Source organism: Crocuta crocuta, unplaced genomic scaffold (genome assembly GCF_008692635.1).
Source record: "Crocuta crocuta isolate KB4526 unplaced genomic scaffold, BGI_CrCroc_1.0 scaffold641, whole genome shotgun sequence".
NCBI lineage: Eukaryota > Metazoa > Chordata > Mammalia > Carnivora > Hyaenidae > Crocuta > Crocuta crocuta.
In genome coordinates this window covers 109,308-121,264 of record NW_027527137.1, presented here as the reverse complement: position 1 = coordinate 121,264, position 11,957 = coordinate 109,308, and the positions used below count along the sequence as shown (strand labels likewise).

Here is an 11,957-nt window from a genome sequence, read left to right as displayed (position 1 = left end):
AACTAATATAAATGACCTAACATAAATTATATATAAATATATATGTGTATATACATATATTTATTTATTTAAATGTTTTTATTCATTTCTGAGAGAAGAGGAGGGACAGCATGGGTTGGAGAGGGTCAGAGGGAGAGGGAGGCACAGAATCCGAAACAGGATACAGGCTCTGAGCTGTCAGCACAGAGCTCGACGTGGGGCTCGAACCCACGAACCGTGAGATCATGACCTGAGCCGAAGTCGGACGCTTAACCAACTGAGCCACCCAGACGCCTCTATAAACATATATTTTTAATATATAATTTATTGTCAAGTTGGGTAACATACAGTGTGCCTTTGGTTTTGAGGGTAGATTCCCATTATGCATCTCTTACATACCCCACCCAGTGCTCATCCCAACATGTGCCCACCTCAATACACATCACCTATTTTCCCCTCTCCCAGCCCCCCATCAAACCTCCGTCTGTTCTCTCTGTTTAAGACTCTCTTATGGGAGGGAGACAAATTATAAATATATTTTTATATTTATTTTTTATGTATAGATAGATATAAAGATAGATCTATATCTAGAATATAGAAAGAACATTTGTAGTCATATAAAGCTTACAACTACCATTTTTAAATTGTACAAAGGACTTGAAAAAATTTTTTTAATATTTTTAATGTTTTATTTATTTCTGAGAGAGAGAGAGAAAGAGAGACAGTGTGAGCAGGGGAGGGTCGGAGAGAGAGGGAGACACAGAATCTGAAACAGGCTCCAGGCTCTGAGCTGTCAGCACAGAGCCCGACGCGGGGCTCGAACCCACGAACCGTGAGATCATGCCCTGAGCCAAAGTCGGACGCTTAACCGACTGAGCCACCGAGGCGCCCCAGGACTTGAAAATATTTTTTAAAAAATGTACAAATGATCAATAATAACATGAAAAAATTGCTGAACCTCATTAGTCATCAGGAAAAGCAAATTAAAACCACAATAATACAACACTATAACCCTCCTAGACTGACTAGAAGGAAAATAACTAACAATAGCGAGTAACAAGAATGTGGAACAATTCTGGTGGTTAAAATTAGAACTTTCTACTTGTGTTTTGATATCACTCCACAATTTTAAAGTTGCCTAGTATTCCTTACTGACCAGACCATAAGTCCCAGCAACTATTAACTGGGAAGACTTGGAATTTCTGTTTACTTTCCATAGCCCTCTGAGGAATGTGTCCAACAGCTTTTGGAGTCCAGTTCTTTAATGGCTGCCATTCCATTGATTTTATGCCCTCACTGCTCTAGCCTCAGGCATCCAAGAACAGGTTTACAGAAAAGTTGTAATATTGCTATGCTACAAAGGCAAAAATTCTATCTGTGACATGAGTCAACAGATTAACTCCATCACAGGTCCTCACTCTGGACTTAAGTCATTTTCCTATTCACGTGATATTCAGCTTTCTTAGAAGCCCAGGTTTACATAAAGAAAGGGAATTCTTGCATGTTTTGGTTCCGAGTAGAGGGAATGCAATTCCCTATTCGAAATTGGATGTTTCTCAAACATGTCTCTTCAGGATACCTGCTTCTAAGACAAATCCTTTCCATCAGAGAGGATAATTAATTCCAGAGAGAAAAAGCAGCAGCTAAAACACAAGGTCCTTGGGCCTTTATGGAAACCTCTTTAAATATCCATGCAGTGCAGGGTGAAAATGTTTTGGTGATGTTACATCTCCAGAGTAAGTTTCATTATGGTACCAATGACTCATTTGAAAGTGTTTCCTCCACACTTCTTGCCCTGTACCTATAGGACCAGAGACACCTCTAGGTCATTTTTCCATAGTTTTTTAAAAAAAATTCATTCTAAATTCAAATTCCAGATTTTCTATGAAAAATTTTGGGGCTTTAGGCTAGAAGGAAAGATTTAGACTTCTAGAAACACTTTCTCCACAACTGTTGATATGTTACTGAATTACCTAAGTAGTTTTGGTCTGAGGGTGCTTTATTTTTCATATTGTAAGTTACTTATGTAAGAAGAGGTCAGTTGGAAGATGGGATTATTTCTGAAAATCCCGGAACATCATTAAGATCATCTAAGTCTACAAGGTAAGTTTTTCAATAGCGTTGAAGCATCTTAAAGATTGTTTTTTATCTTCTCTGTATAGTAATCGCTATGTTTCAATACTTTTAAGTATAGTAATATGTTATCCTCACCCAAGTTCTTCAGAAAATAGTTGGTAAATGTCATTAACCTAATTTGGCAAATGAAAAATCTGGCTCATAGAGATTATGAAATTTTGTAGGAGCCAGCTCTGTGATACCAGGCACTTTCTATTGCATGAGACACCTCTTTTAAGATTCAAGACAAATCATGGGCATGAAATCAAATGTAAACACACTCCCCCCACACACAGAAAAGACATACATATGAGTAATAAATGAAATAAATCATCCATCATTTGGTCCAAGCATAAACAGGGACAGCCCTTCCTGAGATTAACTGCTATGGTTAATTTGGTCTCTGTGGCTTCCTGAAAAGTAAAATTAGAGATTAATCTTCCTGAGCTTGTTGAATGGTCAAATGTTTTTCTGTACTTCACTCAAAATACCAATTCTTCTTATCTCCTAGGTGCAGGCACAGTCACAAAAATAAGTGAAAGTTTTTTGTGTGCCCAAAGCAATGTGGTGGCTATGTTCATGTATGTTCCCTAAATCGATTTTAAGAACACCAGGGACATAGATATTATCATTCTCACCTTATACATGAGGAAACAAGGATGTGGGGTGCCAAGAAATGTACCCTGGGTAAAAGAAGTTTCAGGTGGAAAAGGCTAGATTCAATCTGGTCTCTCTGGTTCTCAAACCAATATAGTACACTTAACAACTGTGATTGATAGTCGGTTTCAACACTTTGCAGAAAAGTCTGGGGATTCATGCTTGTAAACAGATTGGGAAGAGAGGAAATGGGGCTGTGTAAGAGGTCAAGGTCAGGGGGATATTCAATGAAAGTAGCATCACATTTTTGTTAATGTTTAGTGATTCTGGTGTGTGTGTGTGTGTGTGTGTGTGTGTGTGTGTGTGTGTGTGTGTGTGTGTGTTGATAAAATTGCTTCATGTACGCTTGCCTCCAAAAGAGTATTAAGTTCATAACAATTAGAGGTACCTGGATGGCTCAGTCAGTTGAGCATCTGACTTCAGATTAGCTTATGATCTTGTGGTTTGTGAGTTCAAGCCCCATATTGGGCTCTGTGATGACAGCCCAGAGCCTGGAGGCTGCTTTGGATTTTGTCTGTCTCTCTCTGCCCCTGCCCCCCCCTCAAAAATAAATAAAAACATTAAAAAATAAATAAGGTCATTATAGTTATTATGGTCATTACAAAAGGAGGTTGGTAGTTCAACATTGTTTATGATAACATAACAATGTAGAGAATGGATTAAAGATTTGGAGGAAAAAAGTTGACAAGTATAGTGTGATATAATATTGGCTCTGCCCTTCATTCTCTGCTTGATCTTGGACACGACCCTTAACTTTTTTATATTGTATTGCCTACTGTGTAAAAGAAGTATAAAATTATAGGGGTAATCATCTCATAGGTTTTTGATTTGTTTGTGAGAGAGAGAGAAAGAGCAGTAGAGATTCATGTAGAGAGGGAAACCTCAGGCAAGGATCCCCGCCCAGTGTGGAACCCGACATGGGGCTTGATCTCACAACTGCCAGACCATGACCTGAGATGAAACCAAGACTTGGATGCTGAACCAACTGGGACACCGAGGCTCTCCATCATCTCATAAGTTTGTAGTGAGGATTAAGCAATCACATTTCTATCAAAACTGAACAGAGCAAGTATCCAGTAGTTTTAGTTAACATTATCATTATTGTTGTCATTAACATCAGTCTATGAGATTGTTTCCTCATTTACAAACTGGATGAAATAATGCTAACCACACAAGTTAATACCATGCCATGCACATAGCAGTGAATCATTAAAAAATATATTTATCAGCTGTTTTAATGTTATTGGATTTTGGCAACAAGTATTATCAGTTATTTTAGTAGCTCTTGGAGCATTTTATTATATTCCAATAAGAAATACCCTGTTACACTTTTTGTCAACTATTTTAAATAGTCAGATACTGGGCTTTCTTTTTCTGACCTCCATCCCCTTACTGAACCTCAGCCAACTTCATTCAAGACACGCAAAGATCTTGACCAGACTTATATCCAAGATTCACCCTTCCTCCAACTTCACTTCATCCTTTCATTCATATTCTCAATTACCTTCCATTGTTCTCCATCTCCTAAAATAAAGGGAAAATCCCTAGCTTTACATTCATAGCCTTTACATCTATTTCCTACCATTCTTTTCAAACTTAGATGCAATATGACAATTTCTAGATAGGTCTAGATCATCTCAAGTAAAGAGGTGTGCACAGGTGATCTCCTGCCTGTGTGTTTACAAAGTTCCTCATGTCTATACTCTTAACAGAATCTTCACCCATGAGGTTATTTAAGTAATCTTCAAGAATTCAGATATTATTTTCCTTCTCAAAAAAGAAAGAAAACTTTATGAGAATCCACGACTGTATAGAATCTAGTCCTTTATTATTTACTAGATGAAGAGCCTTAAAAATTCAAGGTTGCATTAATCAAAAAGGATTTTTTTTCAGGTAATGTAATGAACCATAGTATGAAATAATGGAGAACAGGAACAACGTGACAGAGTTTGTTCTACTGGGACTCACAGAGAATCCAAAGATGCAGAAAGTCGTATTTGTTGTGTTTTTGGTCATCTACATCGTCTCTGTGGTAGGAAATGTGTTAACTCTGATCACTATCACTGCCAGCCCATTATTGAGGTCCCCTATGTACTTTTTCTTGGCCTATCTCTCCTTCATTGATGCCTGCTATTCCTCTGTCAATAACCCTAGATTGATCATAGATTCACTCCGTGAAAAGAAGACTATCCTATTCAATGCATGTATTACTCAAATCTTTGGGGAACATTTCTTTGGAGGTGCTGATGTCATCCTGCTTACTGTGATGGCCTATGACCGCTATGTGGCCATCTGCAAGCCATTGCACTACACGACCATCATGAATCAGCGAGTGTGTGGCCTGCTAATGGGAGTGGTGTGGGTGGGAGGCTTTCTTCATGGAATCATACAGATCCTCTTTATCATCCCACTACCCTTCTGTGGCCCTAACGTCATAGACCACTTTATGTGTGATCTGAACCCTTTGCTCAATCTTGCCTGCACTGATACCCACACTCTAGGGCTCTTCGTTGCTGCCAACAGTGGTTTCATCTGTGTCTTAAACTTCCTTCTCTTGATGGTCTCCTATGTGGTCATTCTGCACTCCCTAAGGAACCACACTTTAGAGGCAAGGCGCAAAGCCCTCTCCACCTGTGTCTCCCACATCACAGCGGTCGTCTTATTCTTTGTGCCCTGCATATTTGTGTACATGAGACCCGCAGCTACTTTATCTATTGATAAGGCAGTGGGAGTGTTCTACACTATGATAACTCCCATGTTAAATCCCTTAATCTATACCTTGAGAAATGACCAGATGAAAAATGCCATTAGGAAATTGTGTAGAGGGAAAGCTATTTCAGGGGAGAAATAAATATTCCTGGAGCACAACATTGATTCAACTGAAGCAAGGATCTAAAGGACATTTTGGATGATCTCAGCAAGAAATACTTACCAAATTAAAAAAAAACACTATGAATTATAGATTCTGCATTGAGTGGAACAGGAACATGTGCAAGAGAGAGAAGCCATAAACATGGACTATACTATATATATGTATGTATTTACCTATAAACTCCTGCATATTCTTATTAATAATTCTCTTATTTTTATACGTCAGGGTGGACAGTAATAGTGTGTCTATAAAATTATGTCATAAAACTACCATAGGGTTTTATAAGCAAAGGGCCATTTAACCTCTGGGGGGTAACAAATATTACCCCAACTTTCCAATTTCCTTGCATGTTGGGAGCCATTCTGAGCCTACTAGGCGAGAAAACTCCTGGTGAGGTTAAAGCAAGTTTGCACGGTCTCTTGCCAATCAGATGACAACCGATATCCACCCCCCACTCAATTATTTCTGTTTGAGTACCAACCCCTAAGGTACCTTATTGATCAATATCAGGAGTGACTTGTCCCCTTATTCTGACCCTGGTATGATGATTGCACCTTGTGAAGGAACTTACTGTGGAAACTTCTTTCGATTATGGGAACAGTCATTGTGTGTCCAGCAGGTCCTGTTTCCTTCCATACTTTCCCTCGAACTATGAACAGACTAATCACCCTTACTCATAAAAGACTGACCTTTACATGTACAATCCTTTTTCTACTGTTGCGTTAGTCCAAGATGTTCATATAGTTCAACATGTAAATCAACTAACCAAACATGTCTCTCATGCCCTAGCTATTCTAGAAATCATAAAACTAGACACAAAGGTAAATGCACTCAAAGAGGCTATTCTATGCATTGGAAATGAACTAAACTGTTAAAGGTACGGTTGGCTCTCCCAGGGCCATAAAGAATACAACTGGAAAATCAAGTCTTGCCCGGAGACAAAGAGCCTCACTTAGAGAGAAGGAACAGATAAGGGCAGAAGATAAGTTACTACATATCCCTTTCCTACTGATGATGTATAGCAGCTCCTTCCCTAAGGCCTACATTTCAAAAACACCTTTCCTTACCCTGGCAACTGTGATGAATATGGATAAGAGTATCTACAAACCCATGACTAAGTCTTAGTGTTATTAAAATGTGAACACCCTGTTATTTTCTTAGTTCTCAACCTCACTATAATTGGGGCAGTTCTGCAAGAATACTTCTGTAAAACCTATTTCTGTACATTTTCCAAAAATATCTTATCACAGAGAACTATCCATTGTAAAATTCCCTTTTCTGATGCCATGTTAATATTTGACCTCTAAATAAAGACACCAAAACTGACAGGCAGAGATGCCTGCCTGGTGATCAGAAAGAATCTCGGGGCTCTCTCACTCCCTCCTTCGCTGACCCATCCTTCAGGGACCCCTGGACCTGCTGGAGCCGGCCTCCAGCACTTGCAGACGTTAGAGCCATTTTGAATTGTTCATGTCACCCGTTGTAGACTTCTAACCCATCAGAAATAATGATGACTCAAATAAATGAACACTTCATTATTTGACAGGAATTTCTATCTATTAAATAAAGTCACACTCCATAGGGACTTGACTACTTGAAAAAAATAGTTTCTACAGTAAGGTTAATATCTGGCACACAATAGATATTGAATGAATGAATAATGGTATAAAGGAAGATAAATAAAGTCGATAAAATGTAGAACCAATAAATAAGACAAGGGACTTTTTCTTACTTTTATCTGATAAAGACTCTGAGAATCCTAGCTAAATCTCTTAGAGAAACCACAATTTCTTTTAACTCCTGCTTAGCCTGTGTAACCCGAAAGAATTTGAAACTGATTCTAATGAAAGATCAAATAGCTTACCTTGATATTCTCCCTGCTCTCAGCAAGATTTTATCCTCTTACAACTGTAGGATGTTTATTTTTCTCTGTTAATTAGTTTACTTCTTGGTAACATTTTATTATAAAAAGATGCTTTTAAAAAATATGTGGCTCCATTTACACACAAAACAACTTCAGGATAAATATATTCCATTTATCACTTCCATCTTTAACTCATTAATCTACAGAAATTTGTTGAGCCCAAAGGTACATCAAACACATTGATAATTGCTGGGGATTCAGCTGTCAATAGAGAAGAACCCAGACCTTGCCTTCACAGGGCTTAGGATCCACTGACAGACACCCAGAGGGAAGCATAAAATGACAACACCATGTTATAAATTGTAAGATAGTGGCAGGACAGATGCTATGAAAGCATGTTTGGGGGTCACAGACAAAGACTTGGGGGTTCAGGAAGACTTCCTAGATGAAAACACATCTAAAATGGGACACAAAGCATGAAAGGGAATCATCAATGTAAAAAGGCATGTGTTGGGGTGAGAGTATTCTAGGAAAGGATCCATAACAAAGGACACCAGTTGAAAAAGAATAAAACAGAAAACCTTATCATTTCAATATGGTTGTGGGTATTAATTCATCTATTTATTCAGTAATGAATTATTTAGCTCCTACTGTGTGTTGGGTTAGAAGGTGGACACTGAGCTTGTAAAAGTCTAATTAGTATGATATGAAACTGGCAAGTTAGTGACAGAGAAGATCAAGAAGAACTTTGTAAGTGTGTTAAAGTTGAATGGTTGTACCATGGGGAAGACATTGAGAAGTTCTTTCACATCTTTTAATGGCCTGATAGTTCATTTCTTTTTGTGCTGAATAAAACTCCACTGTCTGATGTCACACGGTTTATCTCTCCTAACCTACTGAAGGACATCTTGGCTGCTTCCAATCATTTTGACAATTATGCATAAAGCTTTATGAATAAAGATCTGTGTGCAGGGTTGGGTTTTTTTCTAAATTTTTGACACATTTATTTTTGAGAGACAGAGCATTAGCAGGGTAGCTGCAGAGAGAGAGGGAGATAGAGTCTGAAGCAGGCTCCAAGATCTGAGCTACTTGTCAGCACAGAGCCTGACATGGGGCTCAAACTCACAAACCATGAGATCATGACCTGAGCTGAAGTCAGACATTCAACCAATTGGTCAGCCTGGTGGCCCTGTGAGTAGGTTTTTTATGTGGCCATAACTTTTCAGCTCCTGTGGGTAAATATCAAGGAGTGAGGTTGCTGGATTGTACAGTAAGAATATGATGGTTTGGGAAAAAACTGACAGACTGTCTTCCCAAATGGCTGCACCATTTTGCTTTCCCACCATCAATGAATGAGAGTTCTCATTGCTCCACATCCTCACCAGCTTCATTGGTGGCATTGTCCCATAGTTTGGCAATCTAATAGGTTTATTGTGGTAAAATATTCTTTGAGTCACCCACTTATCCAAAATGTGCAGATAAATTAATAAAAGAAGACTCAGGAAGTTGAAGCAAATTGGTTAAAACCTCACAATTAAAATATGACAGGGTCAGAATCTATGCGATGCTTGACCTAGCATAAACCCCAGCCCCATCTATCATGGTAAATTCTGTGATCAAAATAGTGTACTTTGGTCAGTTATGTTGAATTCTACAGACAATGCTGCTCTTTTATAAAGTTAGATTTTACTCCAAGGACAATGGGATATTACCCACAGTTTCTGAGGAGGGAGCAGTGGGATCATAATTGTCTGTTAGAATGCTGTTTTCATCATTGTTCAAGTCTATGGACTCACATCTAACAGGTAGACCTTTTACAGTTCAGATTCAAATATGAATGTCAGATTTCTGGGTAGGATGGAGTGACTGATAGCAGGTACGCATTCCCACATAAAAAGGGGGAAAAGACGAATAACAGAATCATCTCTGAAGATACTGGAGAGCTACTAAGGGAAGAAGAACTAGAAGGAATGAGATTAATAACGAGGGGGTAAACACAGAGCTGAGGTGAATGGCAACCACCACCTTTACCCTGAGAATTGTCATTTCTGGGTATGGGATGGAACTGAGGATCTACTTTTTTTTAAATATTTATTTATTTTTGAGAGAGAGGGAGAGGGAGAGCGAGCACTAGCAGTGGAGGGGCAGAGAGAAAGGAGGCAGTGAGTCCCAAGCAGACTCTGTGTTGTCAGCACAGAGCCCAACCTGGGACTCCAACTCAGCAATGGCAAGATCATGACCTGAGCTGAAGTCAAGAGTCGGACGCTTAACTGACTGAACCACCCAAATGCCCCAAGGCTCTAAGTTTTATACACATTGACAGCTACCACTGGGACATATAGGAATCAGCAGAGCTTTGGTCAAAGATCTAGAAAGCCTCAAAGATACATCAGTTTTTTCCTCGATTCATTTGTGAAATATTGAAACCACATAGTACAAACAGGAGAGAAATGGACTCTTAAAAAAAAAATACAGTGTGTAATTTTATTACCTTCTTCATTTACCATAATGTTTTAGAGGTTTATCATGTTGTATTATTGGTAGTTCCTCTTCATTACTGAATATTATTCACTCTATGGCTCTACCATATTTTGTATACTTATTCACTAGTGGATGGACATCTGAATTATGTACAGTTAATGGCTATAATGAATGATGCTGCTGTGAACATTCATGTACAAGTCTTAGTGTGGAGATATGTTATCCTTTTCTCTCGGATTGATACTAATGAGTTGAATTGCTGAGTTATATGTTAAATGTATGTTCGCATTTTAAAAGTGGTGGTGTTATGTTACATTTTCATGAGAAATACCTGAGAGTTCCCCGTTTCTCCACAACCTCCCTAAAACTTGGCATTGTCTGTCTTTTTAAATTCAGCATAGAATTGTTCAAAATATTCTCTTACAGCTCCTAATTTCTATAGGGTCTATAGGAAGAGTATCCCATTCATTTTTGACACAATTCTTATCATTTCCTTTTTTGTTTGTTTCTTTGACTTATTGATTGGTTAAGACCTTCAGTATAATACTGAAAAATGTTAATTTAAATTGGTGATACTAAGGGGTGCTTGGGTGGCTCAGTAAGTTAAGTGTTCGGCTTCAGCTCAGGTCCTGATCTCAAGGTTCATGAGTCTGAGCTTCACAGGTGGCTTCGCACTGATGGTGCAGAGCCTGCTTAGGACATTCACTCTTTCTCTGCCCCTCCCCCACTCTTTCAAAATTAATAAACTTAAAAACATTTTTAAGTTTAAACTGGTGATACTAAGTGTCACTTCTTCCCGATTTCAAAGAAATAACTTTTAGTATTTCACAGTTCAATATGTTTGTTCTAAAATATTTATAGGTGGGGCCACCTGGCTGCTCAGTTGGTTAAACATCCAACTTTTGCTCAGGTCATGATCTCATGGTTTGTGAGTTCAAGTCCACACAGGGCTCTGAGCTAACAGTTCAGAACCTGCTTTGGATCCTGTCTTCCTCTCTCTGCCACTGACCAGCTTGGTGCTCTCTCTCTCAAAAAAATAAACATTAATTTTTAATAATTATTTAAGGTATTTAAAGGTATTACTTGGGGATTAAGATACAATTAGGTTTGTTTTCAAGTTTTTATTTAAATTCCAGTTAGTTAACATGCAGTGTAGTATTAGTTGAAGGTGTAGAAGTTAGTGATCCAACACTTACATACAACACCCAGTACTCTGGCTAAAATCAAGTGTAATTACAACTGGTGGTAATAAATCATCTATGCATGGCATAATGTATTTTTTGTTTTAATCCAAGCTAGAAATTTACCTCTAAGCATTGGTATACTTTTTTGATAAATACTATTTTTATAGCTTTATTTTTATTTATTAACTAATTTCTATTATGATTTTCACTTTTTATTTTAAAAAGTTTTTAAATTATCATATATTTGAGAATTGAAGTTGTCTGTATCTTTTTTTATTCCTACTATAACTGAATTATCATCAGATAAGTTGCTCCAAGTGGTGCATCTAGATAATTTGACACTTGTTGAGAATAAATTTGTGGCATCAAATAAGATGAGTTCTTTTAAATAACTTATATTCACTCACAAACTGATGAGTGTAACATTTTTTATATATCCATAGTTTGCTGCTTATTATTTTGGATCAAATCCCCTATATCTTTACATATGCATACACATTCAGATTTGTAAATGTTTCAATGTTGCAAATTCTATCAATTTTTAATAATTTTAAGAATTGACAATGGCCTTTGTCCTAAAGTCTATTTTGTTTTATATATACATATATATGTTTATATAACATGATCATATATATAGTATCTTCAAATACCACTGCATTATGACTGTTCTAACATTTTTATGCCTTTGTTTTTAATCTTTACATGGCCTACGGGTTAGGTGCATCTTTTATAAAAAGCACATACCTGGGGCACCTGGGTTGCTCAGTCGGTTAAGTGGCCATCTTCAGCTCAGGTCATGATCTCA

General features: G+C 37.8%; 1 protein-coding gene across 1 annotated transcript; it reads left to right on the top strand.

Moving 5' to 3' along the window:
• The first annotated feature begins 4,672 nt into the window (after window positions 1-4,672).
• LOC144227059 (olfactory receptor 4C46-like) lies at window positions 4,673-5,602 on the top strand. Its single transcript, XM_077758603.1, has one exon. It carries the CDS (start codon window positions 4,673-4,675, stop codon window positions 5,600-5,602), a length of 930 nt encoding a protein of 309 aa, XP_077614729.1.
• Window positions 5,603-11,957: the final 6,355 nt, after the last annotated feature.

Bases quoted from the DNA above. Each gene is read 5' to 3' on its own strand.
- LOC144227059 (XM_077758603.1), top strand. From the start codon at position 4,673: ATGGAGAACAGGAACAACGTGACAGAGTTTGTTCTACTGGGACTCACA.